We start from the raw sequence: 18,236 nt of genomic DNA, 5'->3' as shown, positions 1-18,236 counted from the left end.
TTCCTACATTTCAACAACTGAGGTTCCCCTGCAGCACAACTTTCTCTCCAAGATACTCTAGAAATATCTTGTAAAAATGGTTAAAACTAGAAAAGGCATGGAGATGAAAAGTGCCGACTGAACTCTTTCCAGCCTCTGGCCTGTAATCACTTCTGAGCCACATACGAGCCTGAAAGGCGGCAGACAGCAGACACCCTAGAAAAAACACAGAAGCAGCATCTGCTCTCCCTGCCAGACAATCTGCCTCGGCACAGAGCAGGCCTCCTGGACCCAGGAAGAGGTCCGGCTGTCACTTACGGGTGACCTTCAACAGCTGTCTCTGCAAAGCATTTGTACACACTGCAAACTACAGAGGGCTGGAGGTGTGGTTGCAGGAAAGTCAGAGGTAACAACAACAAAAAAGTAGGGTTTTCAGGTAAGTGGAAGCATGAAGGCTAAATGACAGATGAGGACATTTAGAAGTCTGTCACCTCCATCAACCATTTGTAACTTAAAAATAATTTTAACCTATAAAAAAGTTTTCTTTAAAGATTCAACCTAGCAGACAATAAGGGTTTAACTCCCAAATCTAAACGATAAAGGCCCACCCAAGATCAAACTAGGGACAACGCAAATCAGAATTTAAAAAGCTGGACTGAGCGCCCAGGGGAGGAGAGAGGAAGAGGAGCTGGCGGTAGGCCTGTGTGGACCCGGGCGGGGTGGGAGGTGGGCATCCCTCTGATCCACCCTTGGACCACCCTAAGTCCTAGGGGCACAGGAACTGGAAGCTGTGGCTCCTCAGGCGACAGCCTCACTCTACTGACCCTGAACAAGATGACCCACGGCTGCAGGGACGACGAACAGCCAGATCGGTTAGTTACAATCATTAGCAAATGCCCAGGGTACCCTGCACAGAAAGCGCAGTGTGCACACAGGCGGCCACCGCTCCAGGGAGCCCCTCCACATCCTTGCCCCCGACATACCGAGATGGCGCCGTCCACCTGCACCGATTTACTTGCAGTCGTGCTCAGGGCGGGAGGAGGTCTGTCCACACTCGGGGTTTCCTTCTGCTTCTCCACCACCTTGGGATCCCTGGAAAGACGCCACCAGGCAGACACGTGAACATCCGGGCCCCGCGGGCAGCCCCGCAGTGAGCACAGCACGGGGCGCGGGCATCAGGTGCAGGTGGACTTACTCGGGCGGGTGGGCAGGGGAGGGGGCACGCTCGCAGGCTGTGGACACGGCACAGGGCACTGAGGGCTCTCGGGGGGGCACCGTGGGGAGAGTGTTCGTGCTTGCATCTGCGTTCAGGCTCTGAAACCATCAAAAACAGTTCATCACCGCATAGAGGCACGTCCGTCAGATCTTTCTCAATGATCTTAAACACACAACGATGGTACCGGCTTCGCCGTCCTCCTGGGAGCATGGGTGGGCCAGCCCGGAGTACAACTGGACACCCTGTGGCCGGGAAGCAGCCCCCGGTCTCCCCTTCCTCTTGGCAGACATCTCACCGATCTGAGGCCTCCCTCTGTGCATGAGCACGATTGCCTGCAAGCCTGCTTTCCCACCTGAACAGGTACTGAAACCTCCACCCATCTGACACCCCAGTGCCCAGCACCGCCTGGCACGTGATCTGTGAATGTAGAGTCCCCAGCACAATCCAGTACGGCTCACCCGTTTTTACAGGGAAAACCAACAAGGTTACAGCTCCATCCCAATAAACCTGAGTGCCTTGAGGGGTGCAGGTGCTGACATCAGTTCCCACCTGAATTCACCAGCAGCCCCTGAAGGCAGTGTGTTAACTCTCCTGATGTAACAGGGAACGAAACTGAGGCTTAGTCTGTTTAAGGCAAACACCTGGAGAATGCCAGCCCCATGAGCAGTAACCACTCACACATGTAGCCTTCTGTTAATTAACAAAAAAAAAAGGCAGCAGAGCAAATAAAGAACTGGAAGGGGTCTAACTGCAAACAAGCGTTTTCTCAAAATCTCACTTTTCAAAGCAGATAAAAAGTTCAGAAGTGAGAGGTTCTGGAGGGAGTGAGATGGAGGGAATAGCACTGCCCCCCACCATGGGGCGAGGGTGGTGGTGATGGAGACATGGGGCCCCTGAGAACCATCACCTCTCACGATTTTGTGCTCAAGGCTGGTGGAAACACAGGCATGGAAAACACCTCCTCCTTGTAAAAGCTCCCTCACGTCCAGAGCACGCCCGAGACCGCCCCGCTCCCGTCGGAGGCCTCCCAGGGCCCCGCAGAGCCGCCGAGCACTTCACCAAGAAGCAGGGACACAGTCTCTTCCACCTGGAATTGGGCTCAGGCTTCTTAAAAGTAGCAATTCTCGGGCTTCCCCGGTGGCGCAGTGGTTGGGAGTCCGGCTGCCGATGCAGGGGACACGGGTTCGTGCCCCAGTCCGGGAAGCTCCCACATGCCGCGGAGCGCCTGGGCCCGTGTGAGCCATGGCCGCTGAGCCTGCGAGTCTGGAGCCTGTGCTCCACAACGGGAGAGGCCCGCGTACCGCAAAAAAAAAAAAAAGTAGCAATTCTCTCTTCAAAATAAGTTTTACACAAAATCACAATGTAAAAAACAGTAAAAATTTAAAAAAACAACAACAACAAAATACTGTTTTTGAAATGGGGTGGAGGCCTGCTTGTTCTCTTCCCCTGCCCATCCCCAAGGGGAGTAAGGTCAGGGTGAAGCCAGGACTCAGGGTCTCTAACATCATTCCATGGGGCACTGATAACTCAGAATTTAAGACTGACAATAACGCACAAGACATGTCACATTTAATAAGTGCTTCTCTCTCCAAAATACAGGGTCTTGGAATCCTCTCAACCTTGAAGGCTAAAAATGGGAGCAGTAACCACACACTAGTATGAAGACAACTAAAGACCTGGCTTTATAAATCCCACCATGACCCCGCCTGGTACTGAGGGGCGACCCCACCCCTGTGGGGGCTCTGCAGGTGTAGACGGTCTGGACACGGTCTGCAGGGCAGTGCCTTCCCCAACCCAGAGGCCAGGGGTTCTGACTCCTTAGGTCTTCGGGCAGTAGGCAGGGTGCTGGTGGGTGGGTTCCCACTGGAGAAAGACATGGTGGGTGGCCGTGGTGGAGCGCCAGGCTGAGAACTCAGCAGGCGCTGGATGAGGCATTCTGGCCACCTCTGCCCTGGTCTGCTTGTCGACTGCAGCAGGGCCACGGGGAGCCCCCGGGCTCTTGCAGCACTTGCTGATTCCCGGGATGTAATCACTGCAGAGGCATGAATACCGCAGAGCTCGCCGACAGCCACCCGTATTATAGTAAAGTTGCTCTGGGCTTCTGGTTGTTCATGTAGATTATTAAAAACATGTTACTTCTGGTATAATTCAGAGTTTTCTTTTTTATTCTGCTGACTTGTAAAATGAAAGCAGATCGTGAATAGCAAGAATACAAATGCAACCTGAGTTTCTGGGTGGGTGAGTGTCTGTACAGTACAGCAGTGCAGGGCTCCACCTCTGACCGTACCACGCAAAACCTATGTGGCCTCTGCAATCACTTATCCTCATAAACCTCTTCCGCATGTGAAGAAAGCACACATGTAAAGAGCGGGACGCCAGCGGTGAGTGAGCATCAGGCTTGGGATAGCTTACCCTTTCTTTGGACGATCCTGTGAGCAAGCCAGACAGCCTGTTCTCAAACAAGTCCTCCGTCTTCAAATGCCCCGCCGCCCCAGGCAGTGGGGGGAAGCTGGAGAGGCCTAATTCAAAGCTCGGGGAGGGCGGCCTGGGTGGTGTTGGAGACTGAGTCTGACTCCTCTGAAAGAGAAGAACACCGTGGAGTCGCCCTGGGGCGGCTGGGTAGGAGGGGCTCAGAAATACCGCAGGTGAGCGATGCAAACACTCGCTCCCTAGTCTTCGAAGGTCCACACCTGTCTGGAGAAACGGATGGCCAATCCAACCCCGCCGACTTGGTCACCTATCAAAGGTCATCTGTCAGGCAACTTCGACCATGAGAGCAGAGCTGAAAAGACGAAACCTCAGGGCTGCTCCCGGCCACGGTCAAACACGCCGGTAAGAGCTGCGTGTGTACGACACCCAGACCCCCGGCAGCCGACAGAGACCAGTGGGGCACAGCAAAGTGACAGATGCACAAGAGCCTAAGTCTCGACATTAAACTTATTCACCTCCAGACAAGTTTTGTGTTATCGCAGCAGAGTCTGTGATCTAAGTCATAAAAGAGAAAGTAAAAGAAAACAAAAGCCACTCTCTCAACTCTGTACAACTTACGTAAAAAATTTCACAAAGATTTCCATTAAAAAAAGTTTAACAAAAAAGGGAGGGGGCTTCAGTTATCTGAAAATTAACTTACTGAAACACCTTATATTTTTAAAAGGGAGGGGGCTTCAGTTACCTGAAAATTAACTTACTAAAACACCTTATATTTTTAGATCAGTATGTAAAAGCATGGTATTTAATGAGACTGTTATCACATTCCCTGACTTCAAGAAAGTAAGTAAACTCAGCAAAATAATACCCAAGTAAAACTTATAAGCCAAAGAGAAAGGCAGGAGTCTCAGAAGAAAGGCAGTGATATACTTTTATTGAAACACTCTTAGTCAACCTGCTAGGTAGGAGTCATTCTGTAACATCCAGTTCCTTGGCTGAAACAGACAAGGAACAGAACGGGGAAATGAGTTTGTATTAGGTAGAACACAGGCATTTTTAGTTGAATGGTGGGCTACTTGGACTGGAAGCAATGCTCTCGTGGGGCTCACTTAACTTGAAAGGCCAAGATTTCCCAGAAACTTATACCAACTGGAAGATTATCCCTACAGAAGTAAAATCTACAGAAGATCTGTTACAGCTCAAGTGAGAGCGGGTTAAGGATGAAATCGGATCCACGCTGAGCACAGCCCACCTCTCCTTTGGGCCTCCTGCTGCATGTCTTCTCCTTGGCGTAGGTGTCTGAGGGCTGCCTACCTTGCTCGCGTGTGTGCCCTCTGAACCAGGCTGCACAGGTAGCCGTGTGGCTACAGCGTGCCCTGTAGTTCAGCATGCTCTAGGTTATGCTCATCTCAAAACAATTTTTAGAGGCTTTATTTTAAACATCTGCATGTTTCTGAGGTGAACCCAGCTTTTCAGAAGATGAGCGTTTCTAGGAAGAAAGACCTGACAAAAAATTGACTGAGTATCAACTTTCGGGAAGAAAAGAGGCAATGTTTAACGATGTTTTAACGTTTTTAGGGTCTGAATGGCTTAAGGCAAGGCATGAATGTCAACCCCTGGTCCCGAGGGCGTGGCCAGGCCACCTGCTCACACATCTGCGACCTGCCCCCAAGCTTCTCAGGTGTTCAGAACACCCAGTGCAGCAATGGGCTCACTGTCGAGTACACACACCTGAGCCACATGTGTGGGCATCTGAGTGGTTCCAGGTATGAACACGCAGATCAGAAACACAAAACAGAATGAAATGGAAATGGCAATAGGAAAACATTTCACCTTTGCAGGTAATGCAGTGACCGGGGGCAATGATTCCTGCAGGGTAACTAGTACCTGAAGAGATAGTCAGATGCCTGTCTTGTTAGTCCAAATGTAACAGGAATTCACGCATTCCAACTGGAACCAACCGATATAAACTGCCTTACCATAGGGTCACCAAAAACTAGACTGAACTGACCAACATGGTAAAATTAGGGTGTTCATTTACTACCAATTTGCACTTTCTAAGTTCTAGGCAAATACAGTAATGAGAATGTACACACTCAATGGCTTGGGGTCCAGACCAAGAACTGTCTCAAGGCCTTTTCCAGGCCCTGAATGTGGAGCTCTACGAGAGCCCACGTCTACATGCACACCGCCCACGCTCTCCCCTCATCAGAGCCCTGCAGAGCACCACCCAGAGGGGGAGCTGGTCAATCACCCTAAGCAGACACAACCACATCTCCTATACTTACTTACCACTCACATAAACCCATCACTTATTTTGGGTTTGTCCTGACCGTAAGTTACATGCAGCAAAAATCAACAATGCTTTCTACACAGTGGATACAGAGTAAAATATTTTGAATGAAAAATACTGATGAGCTAATTCCTACGTGAGAGAAGTTTATTCTGCTTGTCCAAACTCGTGATTCCGGTAATTTCAAAGTACACTACCTGGTCACCCACACAGAAAGCACTCATCTGGACAAGTGTACAGACCACATATGTGCATGATGCGCTCCTGGGTGCACCTATGTGCCGCATAGGACACGCAGGTGCCAGCAGTTCCTCAGGAAACCAGCCACCACCACCTCCTCTTTAGAGCATCAAAAAAAGGTCTATTATCACCTAGCGGACACCACATTACGAGAAAATCTCTTTTGAAAAGCTCCTTCTCACATCTTAATTAAATCTCAGGTTTGTTTAGTGTAAGCTAGGTTTAAACATCTTGTGAAAGTGGCACAGGCCTGATGTACTCACTGTGAACTTCTCCTCCCGTTTCTTCCGGTAACCAAAGGAATTTTTCCTAGAGGAGAGGAAAGCAGAAGACTGTTAACTTTTCCCATTTGAAACATAATTTCACTGAGCACAGTATGTGCAGACACATTCAGTCTTCATGACTTTGTAATCTTTTATAGATGACTTTTGATTTTAAAATCCCAACCTTAAGAAGTGTAAGCAAAACAAAAAAAAAATTTATAGTAAAGAAGTAAAATTGAGGTCTAGATAGGTAAATAAAAGAAAATATTTATTGAAGGAATTTTCCCATTTAGAATTTTTGTTATGATATGAACATTTGAATATCCATTCAGTTGGAGTGGCAAGATATGTAAAGTGTGACACTGAGCTATAAAGGTGAATTGTTAAAAAATGGTAATGACAATCTATCCAATTTATCATCAAAAGGAAAAGCTCCCAAGTAGCCTAGTCCACTCCTGCACCCCTGGCCCTCACTCCAGTGAACCACATGGGGTTTCTGAGCTCCAAGCACTTCCTCTCCCCATCTGCCAGCCTTCCACTCCACAGTTCCTGAGGCACATTTCCAACATCCAGAGTCTGACCCGCCAGCATTGGCGCCGTTCCCTGCACAGCAGCTTAAACCGCAGCAACAACCCCATCTACTTAGTGGATGTCACGGCAGGCCCAAAGGCACCAAGACACTTCACTGCCCGGACGGGCTTCCGTGGCCTAACAGTTCACACATTAATTCCCATTTATAATTTCATTTTTATTTATTTACCCTTTGTCATTTCAGCTGAACGCAAAGACTCCCTAAGGGCCCGTATTATGTAAGCTGAAAAGGAATTTAGAAATAATCTTGACCAATTCCACCCCTGATGGGCCCAGCAAGGCTTGACTGCGAAGACGGAGCCGCCTGGGGTCCCTCCCGCTCCCACCGCACCGGGAGCACACACCCCCCACCAGAAGGAGCTCCTGGAGGCAGACCATGTCCTCCGTACATAATACTCAGAAAAGTAGTCTTTACTTACAGGTTTCAAAGTGGGTTTACAACAGGAAAAGCTTACGGAGGCCGAGCCCACGCTAGATACGCTAGATGTGTGCTGGAGCGCACGTCCTTCCTGACGTGCCGCGGGGGTGGGGGGCGGGCTGTCCGTTCAGCTCTCCACACATAATGACTGTGACCCAAGGCAGCCTGGCCCACCCTCAGTTCCCACTGAACAGTGTCCTGTTACCACAAAGATGGAACTGGTCAAGTCTCTGCTCTAAAAGTAACACCCCTGAGTAATTATATAAAACCTTGGATGGTTACAGCCTTCCATTTGATTTTCTGTGATGGACTTGAAAATAATGATTATAAAACACATCTGAATTAATGGAATCTGACACTACGAATAGTTTCTAAGTACACAGTACCTGTCCAAATGAAATTGTGAACACTCACCTCCCTCTACCTAAGCCCGGAGAGGACTCGAGGCTGCTCTGTTCCACCCGCCCGGGCCCCGCGTCTCTCTTGGCGTAGACTGGAGGGTTCTGTAGCCGAGCTCGAGGCTGACCCGTCTGCCTCGTTTGTGGGCTCCGCACACCGTTCATCAACCGGTCCGCAGTGAAGTTAAATATCGAAGGACTTTCTAACAGCCCGGGCCCTCTCTCTGCACTGGGAATGGCATGGCGCAGATGAGATTTACTAGGATTCCTGTAAATAAAATGTTTGTATACGCTCAGTTCTAAAATGATCATGGCATTATGAAAAGAGCATGCTAATGCAGAAATGGCTAAGCTAAAATGTGCTTTCTTTTTAGGAAAAATATTAAAAATGTTACTTAGAATAGTTAGTTCATAATATGTCTGATAATGCAAATCTAAATGCAGTATGGACGTTCTGCTGGGCTGTAGCCCAGGTCTAAATTAAAAGCAGGCGCATGCAGATGCAAGCTGTCCCAGAAGCCTTTGTCTCACGAGTCTACCCTCTACGTAGGCGTTGCAACACACATTTCAGGCTTTAATGCTCACAGAATGGAATTCCACGCCTTGAGTCGTTTTACTCCTGGTGGACATTACTGGTGGTCAAATCTACCATTAGCCAGCACAGAACAGCCTCTTCACTTAGTGTGACTCACCCAAATGGTGAGAATGACGGAGGTTTAACACATTTGCTTTTGCTTTGCTTTGAAAATATACAATGTGGCAGCGACCTCTTGTTACAAACCCTGGGGAAATAGCAGCCTTTCAACCCCTCACGGGACTTGCCTGCTCCTTGGAGGGTATTGTCTGAGTGAAGTCAGAGGAGATGCTGCAGGTTTGAAGGTTGGAGACGTGAACCCATTTATAAATCCAGTATTTGGAAATGGCGTTACCTAGATTCATTAAAAACAAACAGACTTCAGGCTGGTTAACACTGGTCGCTGACGTTCCATGTCATACTTGGAGTGCTCGCCGTGGAGAAGAGCACTGGGTAGGACTACTGCTAATGGCCAAGACTTCTTGATCCAGGCTGGGGCCGAGACCTCACAACAGCCCCATGAGGAAGCCGCCTCACACGTGTGGAGAGAAGCGTCTGCCCCCACCCCGCCTCGCCCGGTGCTGAGCACAGGCTGAGCACGCGATCCCACACTCTCAGCCCGGTGCCCGGACTGACACCCACGATGTGCCGACATCAAGTCAACAACTCTTCATTCCTGATGACTTTAATAAAATCCATCAAAGCTCTCAATCTTGGGGGCATTTAGGGATCTATTTCACAATCACAGCCTTTGAGAGTGCCCTTTTAGCCTCACCTGCATGCAAGTCTTGCTGAGTATCACGATATTTTCAGGTCATTAACAATTATGTCCCAAGTCACAATTTATGGGGATATACTTCATAAACATACACTGACATATATGTCAGAAGAAAATTAAACAGGGTCACAGTGCCCTTAAAAGATACAATCCTAAATATAATCTTAAAACATTAAAAAAATTAAGTACAGAATTTTAAATATCAGCCAACTACTAAAAAATCTAGTCACAACAAAAATAAGATAGAACTTAGTGTTGAAATAGTTTTTAAAAATCATGAAAAGAGCGATCACTCCTGTTTTCTGGATTCTGAACATGTGGTTTCACACAATTTCTGTATAAACAACATTCCCTGATGGATTCAAAGGCATTTAACTCCTTGGTGCCATCCAGTTCCGACCTTACATTTTCACTAAATTGAGAGATACAAATAGGCCACTCCTTGTTTGGGGAAAAGGAAAAGACAAAAAGCCGGCAATTCCTCTTAACTAGAGCTAACCAAAAGCTGTAATAGGATGATTAAAAACAGCTTAAGACCAAAACAAATCATTCCAAATTTTGAAAAAGAAAATGAAAGCAATAAAAGGGAAATGCTGAGGGAGAAAGATGCAGTTAAAACTGTGTTAGGGGACTTCCCTGGTGGTGCAGTCGTTAAGAATCCACCTGCCAATGCAGGGGACAAAGGGTTGAGCCCTGGTCCAGGAAGATCTCACATGCCACAGAGCAACTAAGCCTGTGTACCACAACTACTGAGTCTGTGCTCCAGAGCCCAAGAGCCACAACCACTGAGCCCGCGTGGCACAATTACTGAAGCTTGCACGCCTAGAGCCTGTGCTCCGCAACAAGAGAAGCCACCACAATGAGAAGCCTGAGCACTGCAACGAAGAGTAGCTCCCGCTCGCTGCAACTAGAGAAAGCCCGAGCACAGCAACGAAGACCCAATGCAGCCAAAAATTAATAAATAAATAAGTAAATAAATAAATTTATTTTATAAAAAACCGTGTTAGGGACTTCCCTGGTGGCACAGTGCTTAAGAATCTGCCTGCCAATGCAGGCGACACGGGTTTGATCCCTGGTCCGGGAAGATCCCACATGCCGCGGAGCAACTAAGCCCGTGAGCCGCAACTACTGAAGCCCATGCACCTAGAGCCTGTGCTCAGTAACAAGAGAAGCCTCCACAATGAGAAGCCTGCACACAGCAATGAAGAGTAGCCCCTGCTCGCCACAACTAGGGAAAGCCCGCGCGCAGCAACGAAGACCCAACGCAGCCAAAAATAAATTAAAAAGCAACAAGAAAAAACCTCCAAAAAACTGTGTTAAGATCTCCAAAGCTCTTCTGAGGAACTACCATATATTCAGAAATACGTCTATCACACCAGAACCAGAGTTTGAAGATCGTAAATCATGATAAGAACAATTGAGACAAATCATTTCATACCTGTAATTTTACATATAAAACCCTGGTATTTAAGTAATTTTGCTCAAGAGTTTAAAAATAAATTGGTTGCTAACGCAGTAATTTAACACAACTTGCTGAGAATTAACAGGCCTCATCTTGTCACTTCTGCTCAAAATGACGCAGTCTGTTTTACAACGGGCCTCACGCGGCCCAGCCAGATCAAAGGAACCAGCTGCACGGCCAGACTACCACCCAGGAAGCGAGGGCCCCCACTTGGGACAGGGACAAATACGATTAAGAGAGATTAGAAAAACAAGCACAGCAGTGAGACTCCTTTGGAGGAATCATTCAACCAAGAATTGACGGATGCTATTCCCCTTGAAGATTTCCTTGCTCACGATACATTAACTACATGGCTCTCGGTACACTTCCACGGAACGCGGTGAGGATTTCAAAACAGCAGTGTGTTTTCTTACCATAAGGATTCACTCAACAGAGACGGAGCGCTACCTTGTGTGCTCACTGCTCTCGTCCCACACTGGCCCTGGGCTCCTGAGGGCTGTCCCTCATCCCCATCCATCCTCCCGGCCCTCATGCCTCAGGACACACTCAAGGCCTGGACGGTCTGGCCCTGACAGACCTTACCAACCTCCCCTCCCAGTCCCTGCTTCAGCCTCTGCTTTAGCTCAGAAATACTCAGAGATTCACACAATTGTCGCCTGTCCGACATGTGTCTTTCCTGGACACGCATCTTGACATTCTGTGCAAAACAGGCACCAGGTACCCAGGTGCACCAATGCTCCCTCCCCCACGCCTGCCCTCTCACCATCAGTGGTCCTGACTATCCCCAGACTTGGCCACAGCCATACCTTCAGGGTTACTCAGTTCCTGCTCTTTGACCACAACTCTCCCCATGGCCCACCCTCCACAGAGCAGCCCTGATTCTCACATCCCGCTCCATCAGACTCCTGCAATCGCCAGACATGGCCCGCCAATCACGCTAACATCTACAGCAGCACAGCTGGAGAAAAGTGATGGATCCATTACACATCTATCGAGTCTAACCACAGGCCTTAAACAGGCCAAAATCTGTAAAAATTAATCACTCCAGCCAGCTGTAGGGCTGGTGTGAGAAATAAAGCTTATAAGACAGTACAGGCAGACCTCAGAGATACCATGGGCTCAGTTCCAGCAATAAAGCAAATGTTGCAATAAAGCAAGTCACACAAATTTTTTGGTTTCCCAGTGAGCATGAAAATTATGTTTACACTATCCTATTGTCTAAGTGTACAAAAGTATTATACCTTACAAAAACAATGTACACACCTTAATGAAAAAATACTTTATTGCTAAAAACTGCTAATCATCCTCTGAGCCTTCAGTGAGTCTAAGATCACTGATGACAGATTACCATGACAAATATGATTATAATGAAAAAGTTTGAAATACTGTGAGAATTACCAAATGTGACACAGAGGCACAAAGTGAGCAAACACTGTTGGAAAAATGGCACCAAAAGACTTGCTCAATGCAGGGTTGCCAAAACGTGCAATTTGTAAAAAAAAGAAAACCAAAACAACGGAGTACCTGCAAAGCGCAATAAAACGAGGCCTGTCTATATGTCTTCCACTTGTCCTGGATTGTTAGAAGCCTATTAAACACCCTTTTCTCCTTCAAACCATGCCCCGTTGGGTTCCCCTCTGTGCTCAGAAGGACCCCGGCTAGCCTACAACTCGTAATCACATTTTTGTTTTTCTAGGGATTACACAGCTTAGGAAAGGAAATGCTAGACAGGAGGGGAGGCAAACCAGGCAAAGGATCGGGATCTCATTATTGGAAAGGTTTTTAAAAATTTACACAGTTGCATATTTATCTCTCAATTAAACTGAAAATCCACCAGAGAACTTGAAGGCCTGTTTTACTATGGCAAACGGCATCCGTACTGTTTCCCCTGTTAGAGGAAGATCTTATTCTCTAAAGTACCCAGTGTCTGCCACAGGGTTGTTGCCATAGAAGCTCCAGTGAAGCCAGGACTCACCAAGGGCGGATCAAGATAGCTATGTGTCGCTGACCATGTCTGGGGGGCGATCAGGCTGTAGAGAGGAAACTGCTGCTGGGGGCTGTAGACTGGAGGTAAGTAAAACGATGCGGTGTAGCGCTGCTGTGTGTAGAGGCTCATGTCCAGAGGTCTAAAGCCATTCTTTGGCAAAAATGTGTTTATAGCTATTGCCTTCGCTTTTATCCGTGCCTGTTTGAAAACATGTAAGTTTCTCTTAGAACACTTAAGGACACTGGTTTGCAGATAAAGTATAACCAATGGTCTTGCTTACCTTAATTGGTTTTCCTTGAAAAGTTTTGACTTCTTCTCGCAGATATTTGTAAGCCTGAAGACAAAATCATTCATAACACCATTGTGTTAATTTTATAAATAAGATGAACCTATAATTAATTCAGCACCTCAAATAAGCAATTATATAGTTAAAATATGGTGGATAGGACCTAGCACAGTGATTCTTAACCTTTTTGGGTCCCAGATTCCTTAAAAGATCCTGATAAGAGCTATGGAGCCCCTATCCAAAATTCTCATTAATGTAATATTGTAAATTGACTATACATCAATAAAAAAGAAAAAAAGGAAAAAAATTCTATGAACAGTATTTGTATACAATTTTGTAAGTGTTAATAGAAACCATAAAAGCATCTCACAGATCATAGGCTAAGAATCCTTACCTGGGAAAACAATGGATACCAAGGTCCTAGTAATAACCCCAATATGAACTTGGAATTACAGTTTAGGAAATGAAAGGATTAGGATCGCAATATTCAAAAGTCATTATTTGTGAAGCTCCTGATTCTGCTCCAAATTCTCCTACATAACTCCAAAGGCTCTGACCCATGTGACTCAGCCTCAGGCCGTATTCCCCACGCAGGTAAGGGGGGCTTGCACCTGCCCCACAGACCTGCCTTTTCTCACCTCCCATCACCTTGCTCCTCCTAGTCCTTCTTTCCCTTCCATCCAGTTAAGACCCATCTTTCAGATTCTTATTTCTCTCTTCTGAACCCACAGCAGCCTCAAACGTGTTAACGCCTCACACCCTACTGCCATTCCTTTACGCAGGCTAGAGTTTCCCATGAATATGATGCTTCCTTCAAGGGCAGGGAGCCGTCTGAACTCCATGCCTCTCACAGAGCTTCTCAATGCCTTTTCAAGTACCTTGTAATACAAGGCTGCCCAGGGAAAGTTAGAATTAGGTTCAAACTTCCCAAACACTTTTCCAAATATTAAAACCTGTATCTGTACAGAGATAAGAAAAGAACCAGTTTTCCTAGGCTGCCTGTCTTACATGTCCTTAGAAAATAACGTCTATGCTTTTCACATCGCTACAAAACTGTCTACACATACACCTTTTTAGGTTTCTTCAACCTGATTTCCCTGCACCCTATGTTCACACTCAACACCACATGTGATCGTAATCTCTGTGCCCATGTTTAGTCCCACTATGTACTGACTGCTAAGTACTGGTAAACTCTGTCCTTTGTGGCAGAACAGGGTGGGGGGTAAGGGGAGGAAGAGCTTACCTGTTGTGCATCTGCTTCTGTTTCAAATGTAATAAACCAATTATCATTATAGGCAAATTCACAGTTTATAAATCTCGGTAAGTTATCTCCTTTAAATAGTGCTTCTACTTCCTACAGGAAACAGAGAGGTTAGGAATTAATTCTCAACTATGCCACTGTTTGTCCTCACCAAAGAAACACGGTGCCCACTCTTAAGGACAGATGCCTAGAAGACAACCCCAGCACACCGAAGTCCAGGGCCCTCTCTCAAGGTGGCTGAGGAGTTCAGTGTGGCTTCCAGAATTAGGATCCCATTGTCACAGGAAATAAAATTCACAACCCACTGACAGCTTTCCTGACCCCTAAGAGACCCGAAACTAAATTAATAGGAAAATATTTTATTTTACCAGTAGCCAATAACTACACAATTTGGAGGCAGAGAAAGGTAACTTAAGAAATCTAAAAATTAGCTGGCCTTTTGCTTCCAGCCAAGATGGACTACATTTACCCTCCCATATGAAATAATTACAAACAAAAGACAAAATATATGAAATAGCATTTTTCAGACAGTGGACCTTGGGCCATGCAGGACAGCAATCCCTGAGAGGGACAGGTACAGACAGGTCCTTGAGTGCCTGACTCACATATGGGGCTTCCAGGCCGTGGTGCCAGGAGGGTGGGCACAGGCCCAGCCCAAAGCTGCAGAAACAGCAACCTGGTGATGAGAGGTTTCCCCTAGAGCTCTCTGGGATCGGGGAGTATCTCCACCAGCCTGAGTGGAAAACAATCCTAACTCAGGACATCAGGTGGAGCTCTCAGGAAGCACTGCCCCAGGGGGAGGCCAGTCTGCTTCCACCAGTTCCAAGTCACTTAACTGAGCCTCGAAACAGAGCTCAAGAACATGCACAGAAAGGAGTACAAAAACACTCTGTACCCAATAAAATAAAATCCAAAATGCCTGGCATCCATTCAAAATTTGCAAGGCGCACAAAGAAATAGAAAAATATGACTTATAATGAAAAAATCAACCAGTCAAATTAAACCCAGAAATGCACCAATACTGGCACGTCGGCTCAAATCAAGCACAGGCCACACTGGTGTTCATTGCATCCTTCTCATCGTGAAAATTTGTTTTGGAAAGTGATTTAACATAAAAATATGTTCTCTGTCTCAACTTGGTGGTTTACTATTCTTATTTTAAAATGAATAAATATTTAAACCTTTTCTCTTTCTAACTTCTAAATACTGAAGTTACCATAAACTCTCACTACTTTTTTCAGTGTGAAATGTGTAATGGAGTCCTGAGACCAAAAAGTTTGAGAACCACTCTTACAAATGAATCACTGTAACTATCAGAGTGTGTAAATCTTGGGAAAAAAGTGTTACTGTACGTATTTCTGCTTTAAAATACATCTTCCAAAAACCACAGAAACAAACAAAAAACCCACCCAAAAAAGTCCAAGTTTCCTTCAGAGGAGAAATGACTTACTTCTACAGGGGTGGATTCAGGTATTTCACGTAATATTACTATGCAACGATTCTGATTTGGCCTTACTTTTTCTCCCTTCTCATCCACTTGGACTAAAGGTAAAGCTGTAAAGAGAAGAGAAATGGATGATACACAAATATTAAAACAAATCAACCATTTGCACTACATCGTGACCTAACGTAGATACTCTAGCGGGACGTGTTAGACTACATCGCCAGACACGTTAAAGAAAGCCGTATACAATGGGAAAACTATCAAAAGTCTTGATAGCTTAACACAAGCTATCAAAAGGTTTTAGACCAATCTTGCACATTACAATTAGGGGCTCTGGGGAGCCCTGTGGGAGCTGTAACAGAGGTAACGCTATGACACAGGTTCTCCATAGCTCAAACAACTCCAAGTCGGTCACAATGCAGGGCTAGAGACTTTCTCTTTCTACAAGTCCCCAAAACAAGACACTTTCCTGTCTCCTTACGACTTAATTTTGAACTCACAGAAGTTGTCAAGCACCCTTCACTCAGCCTTCCCTAACGATGGATCTTACACGACCACAATCCACCATCGAAACAAGGGTCAACGCTGCCAGCACGGGGACAGGCCCAATTCAGGTTTCACCAGCTTTTGCCTTATCTCCTTTTGTTAGGTTTTGTTTCTTGGTGTCACTCTATGAAATTCTATCACATGCAGACTCAGGTCATAGCACACCAGGATCAAAATCAGGGCTCAGAGCTGTGTACCACCACAGACATATATTACCAACATCAGAAATGGAAACATCCCGTAGTACCAAAGCTAACTTTTGGGAAGTAGGATCCATGAGAGAAAAGAAAACTCAAGGCCCATGTGGTTTCTGGAGAATCCTACCAAATGTCAAGAAAAAAAATAACAATTCTGTAGTACAAACTCTTCTGAACTTAAGAAAGTACTTTCCAATTCAACCTATGAAGCCAGCAGTTCTTTGATACCCAAACTAAACAAAGGCATTACAAAACAAGAAAACTATAGACCATCTCCCATGAACAATAAAAATTCTTACCAAATTTTGCCAAATTGAATCTAACAATATATAAAGATGGGAATACAAAATGAACGACAAGTGGATTTTTCTCAGTAATGCAAGGTTGGTTTACCAAAAGAAATAAGCAATGTAATTCACCATATTAATGGACTAAAAAACAAAAAAAAAAACCCCACACAACTATCTCATAGATGCAGAAGCATTTGACAAAATCCAACATTCATTTCTGATAAAAATTCTCAGATAACTAGGAATAGAAGGAAGACCTCCTCACCTACAAAAAAACCAACGTCTAGCATCTTTCTTACTAGAAGATGGGCCAAGGCAAGGATGCTGACTCTCCCCACTTCTTTTCAACACAGCACTGGAGGCTTAAGCCAGGGCAATAACACAAGAAATAGAAATTACATACACCCAGACTGGGTGTAAGAAGGTAACCTTTTCATTCACTTTCATTCAAGCTGAGCTCTATGTAGAAAATCTGATACAATTTCCATAAAAAACTAGGATTGTGAGTTTCAAAAGGTTTTAAGTATACAAGATTAATATTCAAAAATAAATTTTATTCCTACATACTAGCACCGAACACCTAGAAATTGAAATAAAAATATTTATGCCCAAATACGAAATACTTAGTTATAAATCTGGTAAGATATGAAATACCTGCACTATGAAAACTGCAAAACATTGCCAAGAGAAAAATTTTTAAGATTTTTCTAGATGAATGGAGAGATATCCTATGTTCATGAATTAGAAAACCCAATACTGTTAAAATGTCAATACTCCCCAAACTGATTTATAGATTTAATGTAATCCCAGTAAAAATACCAATAGGACCTTCTGAAAAACCAAAATGTCGATTCTAAAATTCACATGGAAATGCCAAGCATTTGGAAGAGCCAAAACAAAGCTGGAGATTTTGCAACTACTCTAAGATGTACTATAAAAGCCAGTACCATCCAGACACTGCAGCAATGGCATCAAAACAGACAAAATAGATTGAGGACAGACATACGGCCCAGAGAGAAACCCACACATACAGGGATACATGATTCTCACAATGGCACAAAGGCAGTGCAGTGGAGAAGTAGAGTGTTTTCAACAAATGGGCTGGAAGAGCAGCACATTCACATGCAAGGGGGTAGAGAGCTCATACCACATACAAAAATCAGCTGACAACAGATCACAGACCTAAAAATGTAAACCCTAAAACTAAAACTTCTAGGAGAAAATCCTTGTGACCCTGAATTAAGCAAAGATTTCTTAGGCACAATACCAAAAGCAAGATCCATAAAAGAAAAAAATTAATAAATTGGACTATATAAAAAAACTGAAAACTCTGCTTTTCAAAAGACATTATTAGAACAAAAAGAGAAGCCACAGACTGGGAGAATGTATTTGCAAATCACATCTCCAATAAGGACAAATACAGATATGTGCATCTCAAATTGCACACAAATACACACTCCTTAAATCTCACCTGTAATAAAACTAATTAAAAAAAAAGTGGTGGGGGTGGGGCATTTGCACAGACAGCTCAGAAAGGCAGCACATGAAAAGACTGCCCAGTGTCATCAGGCACTAAAGAAACAGAA

The 18,236-nt window shown here is 45.3% G+C and overlaps 1 protein-coding gene across 13 annotated transcripts in view; it reads right to left on the bottom strand.

The window, feature by feature from the left end:
* LARP4B (La ribonucleoprotein 4B) overlaps positions 1-18,236 on the bottom strand; it is an 88,077-nt gene that overhangs the window by 3,606 nt on the left and 66,235 nt on the right. For 12 of the 13 annotated variants that reach the window (XR_016391943.1, XM_089906633.1, XM_089906632.1 and 9 more), the window contains 10 exons: positions 15,624-15,727; positions 14,156-14,266; positions 12,907-12,960; positions 12,615-12,824; positions 8,648-8,754; positions 7,842-8,093; positions 6,419-6,464; positions 3,608-3,772; positions 1,175-1,293; positions 963-1,071 (listed from right to left, as the gene is read on the bottom strand). Coding sequence is in view for 12 of the 13 variants with exons in the window: in XM_089906633.1 (XP_089762759.1) it covers positions 963-1,071; positions 1,175-1,293; positions 3,608-3,772; positions 6,419-6,464; positions 7,842-8,093; positions 8,648-8,754; positions 12,615-12,824; positions 12,907-12,960; positions 14,156-14,266; positions 15,624-15,727 (1,277 nt within the window). In the remaining variant the exon portion in view is untranslated. The remainder of the gene's footprint in view (positions 1-962; positions 1,072-1,174; positions 1,294-3,607; positions 3,773-6,418; positions 6,465-7,841; positions 8,094-8,647; positions 8,755-12,614; positions 12,825-12,906; positions 12,961-14,155; positions 14,267-15,623; positions 15,728-18,236) is intronic. The other variant, XM_089906627.1, reaches the window with a different exon arrangement.

Source organism: Delphinapterus leucas, chromosome 2, assembly GCF_059928025.1.
Source record: "Delphinapterus leucas isolate spDelLeu-1000000601 "Yukka" chromosome 2, BTC_Dleu_Yukka2, whole genome shotgun sequence".
Lineage (NCBI taxonomy): Eukaryota > Metazoa > Chordata > Mammalia > Artiodactyla > Monodontidae > Delphinapterus > Delphinapterus leucas.
Note: the sequence above shows the minus strand (reverse complement) of the source record. Positions and strands in the feature narration are given on the sequence as shown.